The 23,309-nt window shown below is 41.7% G+C and overlaps 1 protein-coding gene across 3 annotated transcripts; it reads left to right on the top strand.

Moving 5' to 3' along the window:
* The first annotated feature begins 51 nt into the window (after positions 1-51).
* Positions 52-21,706, top strand: hdhd3 (haloacid dehalogenase-like hydrolase domain containing 3). 3 transcript variants are annotated; one of them, XM_042324609.1, is made up of 4 exons: positions 560-709; positions 19,643-19,697; positions 20,488-20,825; positions 21,025-21,706. In XM_042324609.1, the coding sequence occupies exons 2-4, from the start codon at positions 19,658-19,660 to the stop codon at positions 21,418-21,420; spliced, it is 774 nt and encodes a 257-aa protein (XP_042180543.1). In that variant the 5' UTR covers positions 560-709; positions 19,643-19,657; the 3' UTR covers positions 21,421-21,706. The 3 variants fall into 3 exon arrangements, with proteins under 3 accessions (XP_024283460.1, XP_042180543.1, XP_024283459.1); XM_024427692.2 differs by lacking the exons at positions 560-709; positions 19,643-19,697 and adding an exon at positions 52-361; XM_024427691.2 differs by lacking the exon at positions 19,643-19,697 and having other exon boundaries at positions 561-709.
* The last annotated feature ends 1,603 nt before the right edge of the window (positions 21,707-23,309 follow it).

Genomic DNA, 23,309 nt, shown 5'->3' with positions numbered 1-23,309 from the left:
CATATCGCTATGTTACAGCGCGTGTCTTTTGGAAGACAGACGGACCACCTCTGCTAATTAGCAATCTATCGTGCTCTGAACGCCTGTGTATGTAATGGAAAAAGGCCACCAGAAACGTGTTGTCACTGAAAAAATACTGTCGGCTGCAACTGTGATAAAGCCGGTAAACAGTGTACAGTGTATATTTTGCGATAAATTATTTGAATGTTATATGAACGAACGTAACCGGCTTCTGTTTCTAGAACCGTATTCCAATTGAGAATCGATCCACGTTTCAATGGAATAGTTTGATGCCAGAGCCAGTCTACCTCTAAAATAACATACAAGGTCCTTGAACCTTAAGACAGGCTCCTTATTAAGAGTAAGTACATATTGGGTTATCCCAACATTAGATGGCAGGAGAAGCAGTTATGTCACAATTTAGAATGGATTTACTCTATTTTGAACGTCCTGTAACTTTTTGTCCAACCTCAGTATTATACTACATTTATGCAAAGGATTAACACAACAAACATTACACGGTAGGCTACATGTTTGAGTGCAGGACTCAAAAGGAACCCTTTCTTCTGTGCAAGAGATTCCGTCGTGATATTTGAAGTGCTGCACCCTAGGACCGACTGCCAGTAAGGGTATACCTCGTTGCATTGTAGCAAATATACTGGTAACTAACCCTTCTTCTGTCTGTGATTGTAGCGTCGAGAGTGATCAGGTACGATACACACGCACATCTTCCTTTACATACGTATCATTTAACTCCGATGTTGTCATATATGCTGCTGCTGTTTATCCTGTTGCTTAGTCACTTTATCCCTGCCTATAAATCAGTGGCGAACCGTAACTATGGCCCTAGTCTTCAGAGGGACCAAAAATCTTCCAATACGTTGTGTCAAATTCAAATCAAGAAAATAACAGAAAACATAGTATAATTTATTATAGCTTCTGTAGTCGGACCATTCTAGTTCTACTGAAGGAGGAATGAAAACAGGCCTGGCCGAGCCTCGGAGACAGAAAATCATAACAATACAAAAGCACAACCTTTTCATTTTCCAAATGAAATTAACAAAAGTTATTTTATGACCTTCATCACACTAACCAGTGATCTAAAGTTTAAATGCAACCATGTTTCATAGTCATTATTTTCAGAGATCGCAAACATCAAGTGAGCTGAAAAAAGTGCCATTCACAAGATTATCATTTGTAAACAAAGTTTAAAAGTTAAAAGGGTGGTGCTAACAAATTAGCAACAACATCCACCTTGAAGTAAATAACAGCTTCTACAGCCGCTGTTGCCATTGTCACACTACTACAACACTAGCTAGCTAACATTACCAGCATTTTCGTGGGAAAACAACTGTTTGCGCCTCTGATTATTTGCTCGTCTTGCGCCCATAGTAGTGATGTGTCTAGGCCTTAGAGAAAGAGAATGGTGCAATTTCGGCCTGCATTCCTGTATCAGCAGGAACCCCTCTTTATACTTATATAAGTACATTTTTAGGTTAGGGAAGGCAGAAGCGATCCAGTACAGTAGGTGGCGTTATTGAACAATAACGTTGGATGCCAGCCGCTGATTAAACCCACAGAAGAAGGGGCGGGGTGACAACGGGCACTGTTTTCCTGCAGTTCTGTTAACGATGCCGAGGGCTGGTGTCCAGAATTCGGGAGCGAAGGACACTGTGCCAGTTTATCCAGCTAGTCCTACGGAGAACTCCGGGACACAGCAGGCGAGAGGTGGGAGTGACACTTTGTGCTAGCTAGCCAGCACACTATGGGGGGTGATTCATGCCATAATTAAGCCTCGTGAAGCTACTGATCCCTCTCACCAAGTCACCTAACATCTTCCTAGCGCCATAAAAAGACGCCAAGAATTAACATGGATTGTCAATGGAGACAAGTTTGTTTCTAAGGCATCAAACTGCTGACACGTAGACATAGTGTTCGTGATGTTCACATCGTGTAACACGTCACGTGTAAGTTTATTCTGAATGATTTTACCATGAATGCCTTAAAAACGTCTACATGTGTTACATGTTAGTTTAAGTGTCTGTTTAGTTTAGCAATTTCATTTGTTGATTTAGCTAAAATAGGCCTATCACCTCAATGCAAAAATTATTAGGCTAGTTGATATCGTAGCCACCATTACTGTGTAGATATGCCTATTTCTCGCATCAATAGAAACACAATGGTTTCTTGGTAGCCTAGTGGTTAAAGCGCTGAGCCAGTAACCGAAAGGTTGCTAGATTGAATCCCAAAGCGGAAAAGATTCACTTTTTTGTTGTCTTGTCCAAGCAAAGCACTGTTCCCCCGGGCTGAGAATACATGGATTTTGATTAAGGCAGCCCCCCGCACCTCTCTGATTCAGGTTAAACGCGATTGGGTTAAACGCGAAAGACACATTTCAGTTGAATGCATTCAGTTATACAACTGACTAGGTATCCCCCTTTTCTTTGTTGGAGGTAGCCTAGGTGTCTAGTGGCATATTCAAAACAACTCACAAGTCGGGCAAATCAATCTCTGACTTCCGAATACAGTGCCTTCAAGACAACTGGGAACTCTGGAATTTTTGTTTTGAACAGTCATCTAACTCAGAATCTCTGCATCTTACTCGGACCTGAACATCACTGACATCATGATTTGACCTAGTTTCCCCCCCACTTCCCAGATTTACCACTTTACCGGATTAACAGAACACCTAAAGGTGGTCTTCAAAGGCATTCTGATCTGCTTCAACTTCCACCACATCAGGTGGAATATCAGTGACCTCAAAGTACGTTATACAAAAACAGCAAAAGAAAAACACTAAGTCAATTAAACAAAGATTATACTACAGTATATGCAATAATGTTATATACAATTGCATTGTTTACGTCAGTTAACTGCTGCGGCTCCCCTCCATATGGCAGGCAATAGAGTGAATACTCTGGAGGCCTGGACACTGCTGTGTTGTGTGCAAAGACAATTACCTTCAGATTGTCCTTCCACCATTCCTGGTACCCGTCAAGGGACTTGCCCGTGACAGTCCCGTTGGTCCGTTCATCCAAACGTGGAGTCCCCATACATCTACACATTCGCATTATATATAACTCACTGTACGATCAGTGTCAATTTAGAAAAAACTCTAAATTACTGGGCGCCAGTGCAAAACAATGCCACAACCATTACATTAAGCTGACTTCAACTAAAACCAACTAGGCTAGAGCTAACTACTATTGTGCTTAGCCAAGCTAAATTTGGTTAGCATCAAGCTAGTGAATTGTTACACTATTTTTGTACAAATATTAACACTAACACATTTTATCGTGACGTCACATATTTACATGTATCACCTAAAGTGAACTGAGCCTTTGTTCATAGAAAATAAAACAACTTGGATCTATAACGTTGAAATAAAGTACAGAATGTTTGGGCGCCATGTTAATCCCTTCTTGTTCCTTTGTCTGTACAGAATCTATGGTATCGTGCCCTGAAATCTGCTCCTTTTACTCTCTGTTCCGAATGTGCTAGACGGCCAGTTCTTATAGCCTTTAGCCATACCCTTATCCTACTTCTCCTCTGTTCCGCTGGTGATGTAGAGGTTAATCCAGGACCTGCAATGCCTAGCTCCACTCCTACTCCCCAGGTGCTCTCATGGGTTGACTTCTGTAACCGTAAAAGCCTTGGTTTCATGCATGTTAACAGTAGAAGCCTACCCCCTAAGTTTGCTTTATTCACAGCTTTAGCACATTCTGCCAACCCGGATGTCTTAGCCGTGTCTGAATACTGGCTTAGGAAAACCACCAAAAACCCTGACATTTCCATCCCTAACTATAACATTTTCCGCCATGATAGAACTGCCAAAGGGGGCGGTGTTGCAATCTACTGCAGAGATAGCCTGCAGAGTTCTGTCTTTAGTATCCAGGTCTGTACCAAAACAATTTGAGCTTCTACTTCTGAAACTTCACCTTTCCAGAAACAAGTCTCTCACCGTTGCTGCTTTCTATAGACCACCCTCTGCCCCCAGCTGTGCCCTGGACACCGTATGTGAATTGATTGCCCCCCATCTATCTTCTGAGCTTCTGCTGCTAGGTGACCTAAACCGGGACATGCTTAACACCCCAGCCATCCTACAATCTAAGTTTGATGCCCTCAATCTCACACAAATTATCAATGAACCTACCAGGTATAACCCCAAATCCGTAAACACGGGCACCCTCATAGATATCATCCTAACTTACTCGCCCTCCAAATACACCTCTGCTGATTTCAATCAAGATCTCAGCGATCACTGCCTCATTGCCTGCATATACGTAATGGGTCTGCGGACAAATGACCACCCTTCATCGCTGTCAAACGCTCCCTAAAACACTTCAGCGAACAGGCCTTTCTAATCGACCTGGCCGGCGTATCCTGGAATGACATTGACCTCATCCCGTCTGTAGAGGATGCCTGGTTATTCTTTAAAAGTGCCTTCCTTACCATCTTAAATAAGCATGCTCCATTCAAAAAAAATTGAACCAGGAATAGATATAGCCCTTGGTTCACTCCAGACCTGTCTGCCCTTGACCAGCACAAAATCATCATGTGGCGGTCTGCATTAGCATCGAATAGCCCCTGTGATATGTAACTTTTCAGGGAAGTTAGGAAGCAATATACACAGGCAGTTAGGAAAGCTAAGGCTAGCTTTTTCAAACAGAAATTTGCATCCTGTAGTACAAACTCAAAAAGGTTATTGGACACTGTAAAGTCCATGGAGAATAAGAGCACCTACTCCCAGCTGCCCACTGCACTGAGGCTAGGAAACACTGTCACTACCGATAAATCCACTATAATTGAGAATTTCAATAAGCATTTTTCTATGGCTGGCCATGATTTCCACCTCCATCCCTACCCCGGTCAACTGCCCGGCACCCACCATTTCTCCTTCACCCAAATCCAGATAGCTGATGTTCTGAAAGAGCTGCAAAATCTGGACCCCTACAAATCAGCCAGGCCAGACAATCTGGACCCTCTCTTTCTAAAATTATCTGCCAACATTTTTGCAACCCCTATTACTAGCCTGTTCAATCTCTCTTTTGTATCGTCTGAGATTCCCAAAGATTGGAAAGCTGCCGCGGTCATCCCCCTCTTCAAAGTGGGAGACACTCTAGACCCAAACTGTTACAGACCTATATCTATCCTACCCTGCCTTTTGTTGTGGCAGAATCAGAATTAGTTGGGTAACATAGATAAGATGTTTTATTTTCAGAATATGCTTGTGAGATACTTGTCATTTAGAAAGTATTTTGTTGTACTATAGTGTTGGCCGTTTGCAGTTATCTGTTCTCTGTCAGGGTTCAGTTACTTGGGCCACAGAAAGGGGAGAGGTCAAGCTTGTCTTCATATGTAAACGTATCTTTTAAACCATGTGAAGGGATGATTGAGGGGGAACCAATTATCTCTTGGCTTCACAATGTCTGTGTGCCAGTCACTCCCTACTTTTCCCATCGGGGAGAGGAGGACGGCAGTGTCTGGAACCATTCTATGTTCCCTCTGAGGTTGCCCTTATCTTGACGTAGAGGCTCACTCTCCTCTCCGTGAGCTTGTCCAGGATGGATTGTATTTGGGATGGGAGTGTCTAAAATGAAAATTGATATATACCATTGGGTGAGGTAATGTCTTGGTACTATTTTGTACCAAGAACGAGATAAGAGCTTAGTTTAGGAGACAAAGCTGAATGATAATTTATTGCCAATGCTGTCTGGCTATGTGTGTCTTTGCTATAAAGGATCTCAGTTGCAATGTGTAAGCACTTTCAGAGAATTCATTTATAGACACTGAATTGACCTGAGAGTCACAGGGTTGTGATGGAGCTCATGTAATTAAAGATGCACTTTATGATAACTCTGACTTGTGTGTGGGTTTTGCTCTCTTGTGATTTGGTAATACAGGACATTTCCACTACACTTTCTAATTTCTTCGAAACCAAGTTAACAAACAGATTACCAACCATTTGAATCCCACTGTACCTTCTCCGCTGTTCAATCTGGTTTCAGAGCTGGTCATGGGTGCACCTCAGCCACGCTCAAGGTCCTAAACGTCATCATAACTGCCATCGATAAGAGACATTACTGTGCAGCAGTCTTCATCGACCTGGCCAAGGCTTTCGACTCTGTCAAATCACCACATTCTTATCGGCAGACAAAACAGCCTTGGTTTCTCAAATGACCTCCTCGCCTGGTTCACCAACTACTTCTCTGACAAGAGTTCAGTGTGTCAAATCAGAGGGCCTGTTGTCCGGACCTCTGGCAGTCTCTATGAGGGTGCCACAAGGTTAAATTATCGGGCCGACTCTCTTATCTGTAAACATCAATGATGTCGATCTTGCTGCTGGTGATTCTCTGATCTACCTCTGCGCAGACGACACCATTCTGTATATATCTGGCCCTTCTTTGGACACTGTTAACTAACCTCCAGACAAGCTTCAATGCCATACAACTCTCCTACCGTGGCCTCCAACTGCTCTTAAATGCAAGTAAAACTAAATGCATGCTCTTCAACCGATCGCTGCCCACACCTGCCCGCCTTCCCAGCATCACTTCTCTGGACGGTTCTGACTTAGAATATGTGGACAACTACAAATACCTGGGTGTCTGGTTAGACTGTAAACTCTCTTTCCAGACTCACATTAAGAAACTCCAATCCAAAATTAAATCTAGAATCGGCTTCCTATTTCGCAACAAAGCATCCTTCCCTCATGCTGCCAAACATACCATCCTACCGATCGTCAACTTCGGCGATGTCATTTACAAAATAGCTCCCAACACTCTACTCAACAAATTGGATGCAGTCTATCACAGTGCCATCTGTTTTGTCACCAAAGCCCCATATCCTACCCACCACTGCAACCTGTACGCTCTCGTTGGCTGGCCCTCGCTTCATACTCGATGCCAAACCCACTGGCTTCAGGACATCTACAAGTCTCTGATATGTAAGGCCCAGTCTTATCTCAGCTCACTGGTCACCATAGCAGCACCCACCCTTAGCACGCGCTCCAGCAGGTAAATCTCTCTAGTCACCCCAAAAGCCAATTCCTACTTTGGCCGCCTCTCCTTCCAGTTCTCTGCTGCCAATGACTGGAATGAATTGCAAAAATCACTGACTCTTACCTCCCTCACTAGCTTTAAGCACCAGCTGTCTGAGCAGCTCACAGATCACTGCACCTGTACATATCCCATCTGTAAATAGCCCATCCAACTACCTCATCCCCATACTGTATTTATTTATTTATCGTGCTCCTTTGCACCTCTGTATCTCTACTTGCACATTCATCTTCTGCACATCAATCACTCTAGTGTCTAATTGGTATATTGTAATTACTTCGCCACCATGGTCTATTTATTGCCTTAACTCCCTTTTCTTACCGCATTTGCACACACTGTATATACATTTTATTCAACTGTATTATTTACTGTATGTTTTGTTTATTCCATGTGTAACTCTGTGTTGTTGTATGTGTCGAACTGCTTTGCTTTATTCTTGTCCAGGTCGCAGTTGTAAATGAGAACTTGTTCTCAACTTGCCTACCTGGCTAAATAAAGGTGAAATAAAAATAAATGTAAACCATTAGCAACCTAGCCTAATTCCATTAACTTACGTACAATGGGGATAATACCAACCAGTATTTCACTCAGTTAAAACTGCCTTCAAACATCATCAAACTCATGGACTATGTAATTAACCATGTTATCTCAATATTTTGAGTCATATTGCATTTTTGCACATTACGTACCTGAATTAATAGTTAGTGTTGAGACAGAGAAACGTTCATTTTCAGAACTAGTCATTCTCCATAATGTAGAAATGTTAAATATATATTAAATAAGAAACGTTAAATATCTTACTAACTCCCTTCATTGATGTCACAGCTCCCCTAGCGGCAGTAATTATATACATACATTAAATGAAAATGCCTGGGAGGAAAATGAAATATAAAAAATATGACCATACATGCAGTTGAAGTTGGAAGTTTACCTTAGCCAAATACATTTAAACTCAGTTTCACAATTCCTGACATTTAATCCTAGTAAAAATTCCCAGTCTTAGGTCAGTTAGGATTGCCACTTTATTTTAAGAATGTGAAATGTCAGAATAATAAACACAGCAAAAAAGAAAGGTCCTCTCACTGTCAACTGTGTTTATTTTCAGCAAACTTAATGAACATAACAAGACTAAACAACTGAGACATAAACTGAACAAGTTCCACAGACATGGAATAATGTGTCCCTGAACAAAGGAGGGGTCAAAATCAAAAGTAAGTCAGTGTCTGGTGTGGCCACCATCTGCATTAAGTACTGCAGTGCATCTCCTCCTCATGGACTGCACCAGATTTGCCAGTTCTTGCTGTGAGATGTTACCCCACACTTCCACCAAGGCACCTGCAAGTTCCCGGACATTTCTAGGGGCAATTGCCCTAGCCCTCACCCTCCTATCCAACAGGTCCCAGACGTGCTCAATGGGATTGAGATCCGGGCTTTTCGCTGGCCATGGCAGAACACTTAAATTCCTGTCTTGCAGGAAATCACACACAGAATGAGCAGTATGGCTGGTGGCATTGTCATGCTGGAGGGTCATGTCAGGATGAGCCTGCAAGAAGGGTACCACATGAGAGAGGAGGATGTCTTTCTTGTCACCCTGTAGCGCTGTCTTAGGGGTCTCACAGTACGGACATTGCAGTTTATTGCCCTATCCACATCTGCAGTCCTCATGCCTCCTTGCAGCATGCCTGAGGAACGTTCCTGCAGATTAGCAGGGATCCTGGGCATCTTTATTTTGGTGTTTTTCAGAGTCCGTGGAAAGGCCTCTTTAGTGTCATACATTTTCACAACTGTGACCTTAATTGCCTACCATCTGTTAGCTGTTAGTGTCTTCACGACCGTTCCACAGTGGCATGTTCATTAATTGTTTATGGTTCATTGAACAAGCATGGGAAACAGTGTTTAAACGCTTTACAGTGAAGTTATTTGGAGTTTTACTAATTATCTTTGAAAGACAGTGTCCTGAAAAAGGGATGTTTCTTTTTTTGCTGAGTTTAGTAGAAATAATGATTTATTTCAGCTTTGATTTCTTTCATCACATTCCCAGTGGGTCAGAAGTTTACATACACTCAATTAGTATTTGGTAGCATTGCCTTTAAATTGTTCAACTATGGTGAAACATTTCGGGTAGCCTTCCACAAGCTTCCCACAATAAGTTGGGTGAATTTTGGCCCATTCCTCCTGACAGAGCTGGTGTAACTGAGTCAGGTTTGTAGGCCTTCTTGCTCATACACACTTTTTCAGTTCTGCCCACAGATTTTCTATAGGATTGAGGTCAGGGCTTTGTGATGGCCACTCCAATACCTTGACTTTGTTGTCCTTAAGCTATTTTACCACGACTTTGGAAGTATGCTTGGGGTGATGGTCGCAAATGGGTCTTCCAAATGGACAAAGCTTTAACTTCCTGACTGATGTCTTGAGATGTTGCTTTAATATATCCATATTTTCCTGTCTCATGATGCCATCTATTTTGTGAAGTGCACCAGTCCGTCCTGCAGCAAAGCACCCCCACAACATGTGCTTCACAGGTTGGGATGGTGTCCACCTTTTTCCTCCAAACATAATGATGGTCATTATGGCCAAACAGTTCTATTTTTTGTTTCTTCAGACCAGAGGACATTTCTCCAAAAAGTACTATCTTTGTCCCCGTGTGCAGTTGCAAACCGTCGTCGGGCTTTTTTATGTGGGTTTTGGGGCAGTGTCTTCTTCCTTGCTGAGCGGCCTTTCAGGTTATGTCGATATAGGGCTTGTTTTACTGTGGATATAGATACTTTTGTACCTGTTTCCTCCAGCATCGTCACATGGTCCTTTGCTGTTGTTCTGGTATTGATTTGCACTTTCCGCACCAAAGTACATTCATCTCTAGGAGAAAGAACATGTCTCCTTCCTGAGCGGTATGACGGCTGCGTGGTCCCATGGTGTTTATACTTGCATAGTATTGGTTGTACAGATGAACGTGGTACCTACAGGCGTTTGGAAATTACTCCCAAGGAGGAACCAGACTTGTTTCATCCTTGACACTTTTTTTCTGAGGTCTTGGCTGATTTCTTTTGATTTTCCCATGATGTCAAGCAAAGAGGCACTGAGTTTGAAGGTGGGCCTTGAAATACATCCACTGGTACACCTCCAATTGACTCAAATGATGTCTTTCAGAAGCTTCTAAAGCCATGACATCATTTTCTGGAATTTTCCAAGCTGTTTAAAGGCACAGTCAACTTAGTGTATGTAAACTTCTGATCCACTGGAAGTGTGATACAGTGAAATAATCTGTCTGTAAACAATTGTTGGAAAAATGACTTGTCATGCACAAAGTAGATGTCCTTAAATGACTTGCCAAAACTATAGTTTGTTAACAAGAAATTTGTGGAGTGGTTGAGAAACAAGTTTTAATGTCTCCAACCTAAGTGTATGTATGTAAACTTCCGACTTTAACTGTATGTGTGTCACATACAGTGGGGCAAAAAAGTATTTAGTCAGCTACCAATTGTGCAAGTTCTCCCACTTAAAAAGATGAGAGGCCTGTAATTTATCATAGGTACACTTCAACTATGACAGAGAAAATGAGGGGGAAAACAATCCAGAAAATGACATTGTAGGATTTTTAAATGAATTTATTTGCAAATTATGGTGGAAAATAAGTATTTGGTCACCTACAAACAAGCAAGATTTCTGGCTCTCACAGACCTGTAACTTCTTCTTCAAGAGGCTCCTCTATCCTCCACTCGTTACCTGTATTAATGGCACCTGTTTGAACTTGTTATCAGTATAAAAGACACCTGTCCAAAACCTCAAACAGTCACACTCCAAACTCCACTAAGGCCAAGACCAAAGAGCTGTCAAAGGACACCAGAAACAAAATTGTAGACCTGCACCAGTCTGGGAAGACTGAATCTGCAATAGGTAAGCAGCTTGGTTTGAAGAAATCAACTGTGGGAGCAATTATTAGGAAATGGAAGACATACAAGACCACTGATAATCTCCCTCGATCTGGGGCTCCACGCAAGATCTCACCCCGTGGGGTCAAAATGATCACAAGAACGGTGAGCAAAAATCCCAGAACCACACGGGGGGACCTAGTGAATGACTTGCAGAGAGCTGGGACCAAAGTAACAAAGCCTACCATCAGTAACACACTATGCCGCCAGGGACTCAAATCCTGCAGTGCCAGATGTTTATAACTTTTTGGTAAAAACTCAACTCGTCGTGTTTGGAGGACAAAGAATGCTGAGTTGCATCCAAAGAACACCATACCTACTGTGAAGCATGGGGGTGGAAACATCATGCTTTGCGGCTGTTTTTCTGCAAAGGGACCAGGACGACTGATCCGTGTAAAGGAAAGAATGAATGGGGCCATGTATCGTGAGATTTTGAGTGAAAACCTCCTTCCATCAGCAAGGGCATTGAAGATGAAACGTGGCTGGGTCTTTCAGCATGACAATGATCCCAAACACACCGCCCGGGCAACGAAGGAGTGGCTTCGTAAGAAGCATTTCAAGGTCCTGGAGTGGCCTAGCCAGTCTCCAGATCTCAACCCCATAGAAAATCTTTGGAGGGAGTTGAAAGTCTGTGTTGCCCAGCAACAGCCCCAAAACATCACTGCTCTCGAGGAGATCTGCATGGAGGAATGGGACAAAATACCAGCAACAGTGTTAAAACCTTGTGCCAACAAAGGGTATAGAACAAAGTATTGAGAAACTTTTGTTATTGACCAAATACTTATTTTCCATCATAATTTGCAAATAAATTCATAAAAAATCCTACAATGTGATTTTCTGGATTTTTTTTCTTCTCATTTTGTCTGTCATAGTTGAAGTGTACCTATGATGAAAATTACATGCCTCATCTTTTTAAGTGGGAGAACTTGCACAATTGGTGGCTGACTAAATACTTTTTTGCCCCACTGTATGCACATGGCATATGCTTGAGTACCACCTTGACATCTATGATCTGCTTGCCTCAATAAATGAATTCTAGAACATTGGTAGCCAGGATTAGCTATTTCAAATAAAATCAAACTTTTTCACATGCGCCACATACAAGTGTAGACCTTACCGTGAAATGCTTACTTACAAGCCCTTAACCAACAGTGCAGTTCAAGAAGAGTTTAATAAACAACGAGTAACAGCATTGTACAAAACAAATGGAGAGGGGGGCAATGCAGTAGCAGCAATGTATCTAGTCTCATAATAATTGCATAACGGTGCAAGTTAGACGTGTCATCTTTTGTTTGTATGTTTTTTAATTTTTTTATTGAACCTTTATTTAACTCGGCAAGTCAGTTAAGAACAAATTCTTATTTACAATGACGACCTACCCCAGCTAAACCCGGACGACGCTGGGCCAATTGTGCACTGCCCTATGAGACTCTCAATCACAGCCGGGTGTGATACAGCCTAGAAACGAACCAGGGTCTGTAGTTTTGCCTCTAACACTGAGATGCAGTGACTTAGACTGCTGTGCCACTCGGGTGTCCCAAGCAAGTCTTTTTTTTGTTGGTCCTGTCAATGTTGTGATCACACACAGGTTATTTTGCCTGCTTGCAAATGTGTGCTAAAAGTGGGGATGTTTCATAGTATTTCTGATTATCTTAACTCACCAGCACCAATTAATTGTATTTTGCACAGATCTCCACAACTGCAGTACAGGCCTACACTCGGTTAAAAAGGTGCTATCTACAAACTAACAGGATTCTTCCGCTGTCCCCATAGGAGAACCCTTTTTGATTCCAGGTAGATCCTAGAACCATAATGTTTTCTCCTTTGGTGACAACCAAAGAACCCTGTTGGAACCCATTTCTCAAAGAGTGTACTCAACAAGTTTAGCCTGTTAAGTTTACACCATTTGATTCTGTACTCAAACATCTGCCTGGTATTCAAGATAATATGCAACATAGCACCACCACCTTTTGAAGGTTTTCGTCAACCTGTGCTCAGACTTAAATCGCAGTGTTCCAAGAACCTCCACCAGGGGTGACTGTAGTATCCTCAAACGGACAAAAAGCAGACAAGGCACCCCACACTCATTTTAGATCCCATGGGATCTTAATTTTCATACTGTATGCTCTCACTACCTCCTTTGCCATCTTCTCATGTCTTTACTTTGAACTCCATCCACACACACACACACACACACACACAATATAGCACCTTGCTTACATTTCTCACATTTTAGGCCTCCAGCTGAGGCCTTGGATGGATCATGTTACATTGAGATGGGCACAGGGGTATATGTACAGTCATTTTTTGTGTGGTGGCAAATTAGTTGAACAGGAGAAGAGGATGTGGTTACTTATGGAGGGAGAACAGTGGTGGGTTGAGCACCTGCAGTGAAGCTGATTGGTTGCACTGGCTCATCACATCTTGACTAAAAGAAAGCGATTCAGAAATTAGTTAGACATTGCCATAGTTCAACAGCTGAAAAGCTGTCATTAACATACTAGCAATGTATTCAGATAGCAATGTATTCACTGAATAAAGTAGCCTACCCATCCCCATTTACAATTGTATTCATCAATGAAATAAATTATACTATATCACATTCAATTACATTATTGTTGTAGATATAGACTACTCTTGTATCTACAATAACATAATCATGGAATGAAATAGCATACCCATCCACAGTTAATTGATAAATTAGATAAATAATACTAGCACATACAGTTAGATTGTAGAATAGGCTACTACTGTATCCACACTATATTAGGATACCGTTGTGTGGTTTTAGGTCTCCAATCGAAGTTGCATGTTGTACCTCATTTCCCTTTAGTGAAAAGTAGTTATTTAATTTACAATTTAATTAATCCATGAAATAAATAATACTAGCACATCAAATGACGTTATTGTACACTATCCTACTCTGCTATCGACATAGTAAATAATATTGCCTACGTGCTTTCGACAATACGTTATCAACAAAAAATTATTTTCAAATAAACCACATTTGCCTTAACAGTAGACATAAATATTTCCTAACGATATCGCAACTTAAATATAGCCCACTTACTCTTCAATTGGATCAAGGACATCTTGGTAATTCTTTTCATCGTCTCTAATGAGGAAACTATCTGGGGCAGACACTCAAATCGCTTGTGCCACTTGTAGAAAAACAAACAAACAAACAACTGAATGTCTGTGTTGCCGCCTAGCTCTCAAATACCGTACCAGTCACTCACTTTATGAACTGTCACTGCTATCCGGATTCCTTGGGACGTCCTTACCCTGAACTTTACAATTTTATACATTTATACTTGATAGGGACATTCCAAGGAGCCCAAATAGCATGGACCCTCTGGGAAAGCATATGAACTCCTCAGTAAATAATAGTGCCTACGTGCTTTCGACAATATGTTATCAACAAAAAAATATTATTTTCAAATAAACCAAATTTGCCTTAACACAGTAGGCCTAAATATTTCCTAACGATATAGCCTACTTACGCCTCAATTGGATCAAGTACACCTTGGTAATTATTTTCATAGTTTCTAATGAAACTACCTGGGACAGACACTCAAATCGCTTCTGTCACTTGTAAAAAAAAACAAGAATGAATTAATGTGTCGCCGCCGAGCTCTCAAATACCGTACCAGTCTCTCACTTTATGAACAGTCACTGCAATCTGGATTCCTTGGGACGTCCTTACCTTTAACACTAAACTTAACCAATTTACATTATTATACTTTTTTATTTTGTTTTATTTTGTGCCTTTTTTTAACTAGGCAAGTCGGTTAAGAACAAATTCTTATTTTCAATGATGGCCTAGGAACAGTGGGTTAACTGCTTTGTTCAGGGGCTCCCTCTGTACTTGATAGAGGGAGGGACATCCCAAGGAGTCCGATTAGCACAGACCCTCTGGGAAAGTCTATGAACTGCTCTATTCGACTGAAAGGACATCCCAAGGATCCCTAATTGCACCTATGAACTCCTCTGAAAGCTGTGGACACAACTGTTATTGCTTGTCTGTGGAACTGGTAACAACACCGTCTGTGATTGGCTAACATTTAGATCTGTATAGAGATAAGATAACATACCATGCTATGAGGTGTTGAGGGAAAGACAGATTATCTATAGATTGGGCATCATCTTTTCTAGGCCATAACAGGAAATATACACGTAGGCTACACTATAGTTCAATGTGGCTACGTTGGAATGTCTGTTTGCACGGGAGAAATTGTACGTTTCTAACATTTATGGTTGAGACTTAATTAATATAAATAATGCACATTATGACTTTCATTAACTTCTCTAGGGTAGGGGACAGCATTTGGAATTTTGGATGAAAAGCATGCCCAAATTAAACTGCCTTCTACTCAGGCCCAGAAGATAGGAAATGTATATATTTAGTAGATTTGGATAGAAAACTCTAAAGTTTCCAAAACTGTTAAAATAATGTCTGTGAGTATAACAGAACTGATTTGGCAGGCGAAAACCGGAGAAAAATCCATTCAGGAAGTAGGATTTTTTTGTTGTTGTAGTTTTCTATTCAATGCCATTACAGTATCCATTGATTTAGGACTATGCCTTCCACCAGATGTTACGTCTTTAGAAATTGTTTCAGGCCTATATTCTGAAAAATGAGGGAGTAAGAGCATTTTGAATGAGTGGACCCTGCCGCGTCAGAGCTTTTTCATGAGCGCGACCAGAGAGTGCCTTTCTTGTTTACCTTTTATATTGACAACGTTATTGTCCGGTTGAAATATTGTAGATTATTTAGGCTAAAAACAACCTGATGATTGAATCTAAACATCGTTTGACATGTTTCTATGAACTTTATGGATACAATTTGAATTTTTTTGTTTTTTGTCTGCCTGTTGTGACTGTGTGAGCCTGTGGATTACTAAAGAAAACAAGCAAACAAAACTGAGATTTTCGGATATAAGAATAAATGAATGTCTTCTGAGTGCAAACATATGAAGATCATCAAAGGTAAGTGATTAATTCTCTCTCTATTTCTGACTTGTGTAACTCTTCTACTTGGCTGGTTACTGTTTGTAATGATTTGTCTGCAGGGCTATGTTCTCAAATAATTGTACGGTATGCTTTTGCCATAAAGCATTTTTGAAATCTGACAGTGGTTGGATTCACAAGAAGTTCATCTTTAAACCAATGTAAAATAGTTGTATCTTTTCTGTATTTGGCGCTCTGCAATCTCACTGGATGTTGGACAGGTGGGACGATGGCGTCCCACAAACTCTAGAGAGGTTAATATGTGATGCAGGCATCACGCACACGTTAGTAAGGCGTTGGTGTCATGTCAGTCAGACCCGTAACGCAGGAGTCACACAGACGTTTGTAAGGCGTTGGTATCATGTCAGGTGGTACGGTTGCCTAGGTTTATGTCCCTGATCACCCCCCATAGCACACGGTGTCGCTAACTACCTCTGCATATTGACTCGCTACTGGTACCCCGTGTATATAGCCAACTTATCGTTACTCAGTGTATTTATTCTTCTTGTTATAATTGTTCTATTATTTCTTTGTATTCTCTGCATTGTTGGAAAGGGCTCGTAAGTAAGCATTTCACTGTTAGTCTGTTGTTTACAAAGTGTGACAAATAAAATTTGATTTGTTTCATGGTTAAAAAGTATACACCATGACGAACGTCAGCATGTAATAACGCGTGTAACGCAAGCAGTCTCGGTACACCTGCCCCTATGTGTGTTGTCAGTGGTGTAGTGGAGGGTATACACTGTATAGCCACTTATTTTTCAATGGGCATTGCGTATACTCACTACTTAATCCCCTCGATGCATTTCAAAGTGGTCTAGTGAATCAAATCAAATTTATTTATATAGCCCTTTGTACATCAGCTGATATCTCAAAGTGTGTACAGAAACCCAGCCTAAAACCCCAAGCAATGCAGGTGTAGAAGCATGGTGGCTAGGAAAAACTCCCTAGAAAGACCAAAACCTAGGAAGAAACCTAGAGAGGAACCAGGCTATGTGGGGTGGCCAGTCCTCTTCTGGCTGTGCCGGGTGGAGATTTTAACAGAACATGGCCAAGATGTTCAAATGTTCATAAATGACCAGCATGGTCGAATAATAATAATAATGCAGAACAGTTGAAACTGGAGCAGCAGCACGGCCAGGTGGACTGGGGACAGCAAGGAGTCGTCATGTCAGGTAGTCCTGAGGCATGGTCCTAGGGCTCAGGTCCTCAGAGAGAAAGAAAGAGAGAATTAGAGAGAGCACACTTAAATTCACACAGGACACCGAATAGGACAGGAAAAGTACTCCAGATAAAACAAACTGACCCTCGCCCCCCGACACATAAACTACTGCAGCATAAATACTGGAGGCTGAGACGGGAGGGGTCAGGAGACACTGTGGCCCCATCCGAGGACACCCCCGGACAGGGCCAAACAGGAAGGATATAACCCCACCCACTTTGCCAAAGCACAGCCCCCACACCACTAGAGGGATATCTTCAACTACCAACTTACCATCCTGAGACAAGGCCGAGTATAGCCCACAAAGATCTCCGCCACGGCACAATCCAAGGGGGGCCAACCCAGACAGGAAGATCACATCAGTGACTCAACCCACTCAAGTGACGCACCCCTCCTAGGGACGGTATGAAAGAGCCCCAGTAAGCCAGTGACTCAGCCCCTGTAATAGGGTTGGAGGCAGAGAATCCCAGTGGAACGAGGGGAACCGGCCAGGCAGAGACAGCAAGAGCGGTTCGTTGCTCCAGAGCCTTTCTGTTCACCTTCCCACTCCTGGGCCAGACTACACTCAATCATATGACCCACTGAAGAGATGAGTCTTCAGTAAAGACTTAAAGATTGAGACCGAGTTTGCGTCTCTTACATGGGTAGGCAGATCATTCCATAAAAATGGAGCTCTATAGGAGAAAGCCCTGCCTCCAGCTGTTTGCTTAGAAATTCTAGGGACAATTAGGAGGCCTGCGTCTTGTGACCGTAGAGTACGTGTAGGTATGTACATAGATAGGTAGCAGCAAGCCCATGTAATGCTTTGTAGGTTAGCAGTAAAACCTTGAAATCAGCCCTTGCCTTGACAGGAAGCCAGTGTAGGGAGGCTAGCACTGGAGTAATATGATCAATTTTTTTTGGTTGAAGGTATATGTCATATCAATTAATAAGGTTGATGGAACATATCAAAATGTTTAGCTTAAAATGTTGATTAACTATTATTTCCTCACATTTTAGGTGCAGCAATGCACACACGGTGCAGGCCTACATGTGAATGTTCCAAATTGCAATTTACAGGAAAAGCATTCTAAAATGTGCACCACCCATACCTGAAAGCAGTTTTATAGATAGAAATAGAAATATCCATTAGACATTTTAGAAAGAAGGGAGCTCTGAAGATGCAACAACTTACAACTATCATGGGTTGCTAGGATCATATGACTAGGATCATACCTTTGGCTGCTAGACAATGTAATAAAGTTTAAAGTAAACCAATAGAACAGGAGAACATTGAGGTCTTTATAAAATCATTCTCTCCGTGTTTCTATGGTGGGATTTTGGCTATAGGCTACTATGAAGCAAGGCAAAACATGCCTCATAATGTCATGACGTAAAACGTAAGGAAGGAAAAATATAGCGATGCTAATGGTAGGCCTAACCGTCTTCTGGTAGATGGAAAGGCTTTCCCAAAAACTCTCAATTTAAAATGTTAACTAGCTACAAAGTAGTCTTTGCCTACCTGGCAGAATGATATCATGATTATCTGCATCAGTTCAGTGGCCATATGTTGTGCTAACAACATCTCAGAAACACTGCTAGCCAAACAGCAGTTCTAGGTGCCTGACACTTAAATTAAACGATAACTACACAACAACAAATACAATTCCCAGACCTTAGTGGTCTCCTGGTGTGGTTTAAGCATTGTTATGGACATATAACATCCTATTTAGTTGTTTTTCTATTAAAAAAGTGTGACTTTTAACTCGAAATGACACAACGACAAGGTTCCAGTTGAACAAAGTTTACTATACCGTATGAACACACTACAAGGTAGCCATTCCACTCTAGGCTATGTCCATCAACCACAAGACTCCCTGCGCAGGCACACTCTTGACTGAGTGATAGCCCCGTAATAACAGAAATATGAATTTAACAACTTTGAGAGCGAAAACCTGGCTTAGTTGACAGCCTCCATTTATCTGTTTCACTAGTAGGCCTACCTGTACAGTACAGCTTGGGTTGGCCTGACTGTGAAAGATAATTGTAGGTCATTCAGAGTGTATGTCACTGTTTCTCATACATTTTCACACAGAGCAGCTTTCTTTCACCGGGCAGGCCATTTGGGAAATGTTTTGCTCAGAGTATAGTCACTTCTCCAGGCACCACTATGTGGTGTTATCATTGAGCAACTAACAAAAAAGTCAGTGTATTACTGTGGGATCAATCAGTTAGAAATAAAACAGTATCTGGACTTTGTACCTGTAGAAAAGGCCCATGGAGTTGGTGGAATAATCCTTTAACTCATTGCCACTTACTCAGCTGGGCCAGGGGCGCTTTAATTAGGTCAGGTGGAAAAGTCAGACAGATCTCAACTCCAAAAAAAAGGAGGAAATTGCCATCGCCTGAGCTCACTGCTTTCTCTTCCTTAACTCCGTATGATCCAGAAGTTCTGTGCGTCCATGAATCCACGTAAATCCACCGACTCAGTTCAGATGAAAGGTAACAATCTGTTGCGATCCGGAGAGTGGGCCATCAGTTATTGTTTGTTATTACTGCGGAGCGCACGCTTCAAACATATTGTGTAATGTGAATTGTCAATGATCACGGCCCTACGGATCCTCATATGCCAATTATGCAATCGATATGGTTAAATGGTTAATGAAATTAATTACATGTACACATGAAGGGGTGAAATGAGAAACGTCATTGTTTGCTGAACTGATCAACTTTGATATCAAACTACTGGGGATTATAGATTGAATAACCATTCACTGTTCGTATTCTTTCATGATTTATGATAAATAGTTACGAGCCTAAATAACTCACGGATGATTACTATTGACTTCTTAATGAACTGGACTGTTGAATTCCTTAAATTATGTTAATAATGAATGATATGATTTGATCTTTGATTATGAATTTGATTGGATACATGTTATATTGTTTCCTTTGTGATGCAACACAGACTACTCAGTAAATGTACCACTTTATGGTTAAAATAATTCCTTCCTCAGTCTCATCCATTCCTCTGTCACTCGACCCGTGACCACCTGTTCACCCTCACTGTCAGTCATTCTACCTGTCCAGCTACCCACACAGATTCCACTAATCTTTCAGTGCCTTCCAGAGCTTTTTTGTGTTTTATTTTGCAGCCTTAGCTATTTTGTTAATTTTCTTTTTGTCAATGCAGTGAAGTAGCTGAGCCATTTTTCATACTTTTTCTGATTTCCTCCATCTCAGCTACATCTACAACATGAGATGCTTGTGGATCTGTGTATTTCTGTGGCAGGTGTGATGCATGTGCCACTGCGCTGGGTGCTGTGGGATGTGAAAGACACCCTGCTGAAGGTGCGCAGGTCTGTCGGGGAGCAGTACTGCCAGGAGGTCCAGCGAACAGCAGGTTTCAGTCTTAACCCTACAGAGGTGGAGGCTGCCTTCCGCCAGTCCTTCCACCAGTACTCCAAACTCTACCCCAACTACGGTACGGCCAAGGGCCTGGGGGGGAAGGCCTGGTGGATGGGAGTGGTTCGGGACACCTTCGCCCAGTGTAGAGTACAGGACGCAGCCCTACTGGACACACTGGCCCACAACTTGTATCATGGCTTCTGCAGCCCTAATAACTGGGAGGTGAGGGGATTATAATAATTGCTTCACTCAGCATGACAGTATGTTGTATAATTCATGTAACATCTCCAAAAATGTGATATTATGATTGTGCAAAATGATCATGCATTCATTAAAATAGTTAAATTGTAAACATCCTCAATATCAATTGGAACAATTGTGCCACATTGTGAAATTAATAGCCTGTATCTTCCGTCCTAAGGTATTTCCAGACTCGGCGAAGACCCTGGAGAGCATATCCTCCCTGGGACTGAAGCAGGGTGTGGTGTCCAACTTTGACAATCGCCTGGAGGGGATTCTACGAGGCTGTGGCCTTCTGTCTCACTTTAGCTTCCTGCTCACCTCAGAGGAGGCCGGTATAGCCAAGCCTAACCCAGCCATCTTCCACCGGGCACTAGAGAAATGTGGCGTAACAGCCGCGAGTGTAGCTCACATTGGGGACCATTATGTCTATGACTATGTGACCTCTCGGTCACTGGGCCTCCATGGGTACTTGCTGGACAGACAGGGCAGGAATAAATACCCTGATGTTCCCCCACAGCATCGACTAAAGACCCTGGAGGAGCTACCTGCACGTCTCCAGCAACATATGGACTAAATGTTATCTATTACACAAGTAAACTCTAGCCAGGACTCAAACAAACCGCACTGTTTCACTGCACTTGACATTAAAGTATAAAAACTATATATAAAAGCCAAGCCTTAATCTATGGCAGTGAAACTAGCCCCAAAACTTAACATATGCAATGACCACTTTTAGATTATCTAAATATGTACGTATAATTTATCTAATGTTTTTGTAACTTATTTCGCCAATATATATCACATTGTGACACCCTCCAATTAATGTATTATGTTCAATAAATAAAAATGCCTGTTCTACAGCCAGTGCTACGTTCTTCTACAACTTAACTTCTCTTGGAAATGAATACATTTTTTTTCCATACAGCATTAGATTTCAGCTCACTTGAGCGAGGAGGAATCGGGCCGGTTATTTATGGTCGTGGCTAGATATGATGCAGCTAATGTCAAAGTGATATCAAAAGTTGCATGTTTTTAGCATTTTACTTAACTTTAATCTAATTCTCCTAACCGTCTACATAAGTTCTCCAAACCTGTTCGTCACTTCTGACATTAACTGCATCCCATCCAGTCAAAACTGTTACCTGACATAAAAAGCTATGACTGGCTGCACATGATTGAGAGAAGCACTCCAAAGTGCATCCAATCTGAGGGCAGGAACCAGTCTTTATTTGTTTGCATGGGTGGTCCATCCCACCATTCAGTACAACCCAGTGAAAAGCATACCGCTATCCATCTTAAGCCTATTTTCATTGTTGTGTAGTTTTGGCCTAAAAGGCATGAATTCTTTGTTGGTCTTTCATTAATAGTAGAGCTCTTTTGTTACACAGCAAATTGGCCAGTGTTACCTTTTCAATATAACATTCTTTGTGTTGATTCAGGAGTTAACATTTTCAACACTGTGTGTTACTATGAGCCTGTCCTCCACAACAAACTTAAATTAAGCGTGTACCAGAATGAGGCTCACACCTCACTGCCTATTGTTCCTGCAGTGAGGAAATTCCCATCTTCAGAGAATATGTTTATAACTTCTCTACAGATAATTGTTGTCTGGAGCTCAAAAAGCAGTAGCCTAGCAGTATGCAAGTCAGGGAGCCAAATTAATGTCTTTACATGTGGTAAATACTTCTACGTCATAACGCATGCTACATAATTATAGAGTAAGATACAAGTTCCTTTGTCTATAGGTCAGCTGATTGTATACGGTGCATTCGGAAAGTACTCAAACCTAGTTTTTTCCCACATTTTGTTACGTTAAAGCCTTTATTCTAAAATGAATTAAATAAATATCCTCATAATAACAAAGTGAACAAAGGTTTAGACATTTTTGCAAATGTATTCAAACTAAAAATAAAAAAACGTATTTACATAATTATTCAGACCCTTTGCTATGAGTCTCATAATTGAGCTCAGGTTCATCCTGTTTCTATTGATCATCCTTGATGTTTCTACAACTTGATTGGAGTCCAACTTTGGTAAATTCAATTGATTGGACATGGTTTGAAAGGCACACACACCTGTCTATATAAAAAGGTTGCACAGTTGACAGTGCATGCCAGAGCAAAAATCAAGCCATGGAGTCAAACGAATTGTCCGTAGAGTTCCGAGACAGGATTGTGTTGAGGCACAGATCTGGGGAAGGGTACCAACACATTTATGCAACATTGAAGGTCCCTAAGAGCACAGTGGCTTCCATCATTCTTAAATGGAAGAAGTTTGGAAACACTATGACTTCCTAGAGCTGGCCGCCCGGCCAAACTGGACAATCAAGGGAGAATGGCCTTTGTCAGGGAGGTGACCAAGAACCCGATGTTCACTCTGATAGAGTTCCTTTGTGGAGATGGGAGAACCTTCCAGAAGGACAACTATCTCTGCAGCACTCCACCAATCAGGCCTTTATGTGTG

The sequence above is a fragment of the Oncorhynchus tshawytscha genome, linkage group LG07 (assembly GCF_018296145.1).
Source record: "Oncorhynchus tshawytscha isolate Ot180627B linkage group LG07, Otsh_v2.0, whole genome shotgun sequence".
NCBI classification, from domain to species: Eukaryota; Metazoa; Chordata; class Actinopteri; order Salmoniformes; family Salmonidae; genus Oncorhynchus; species Oncorhynchus tshawytscha.
The sequence above is the reverse complement of the archived record's forward strand: the minus strand, read 5'-3'. Positions and strand labels throughout refer to the sequence as shown.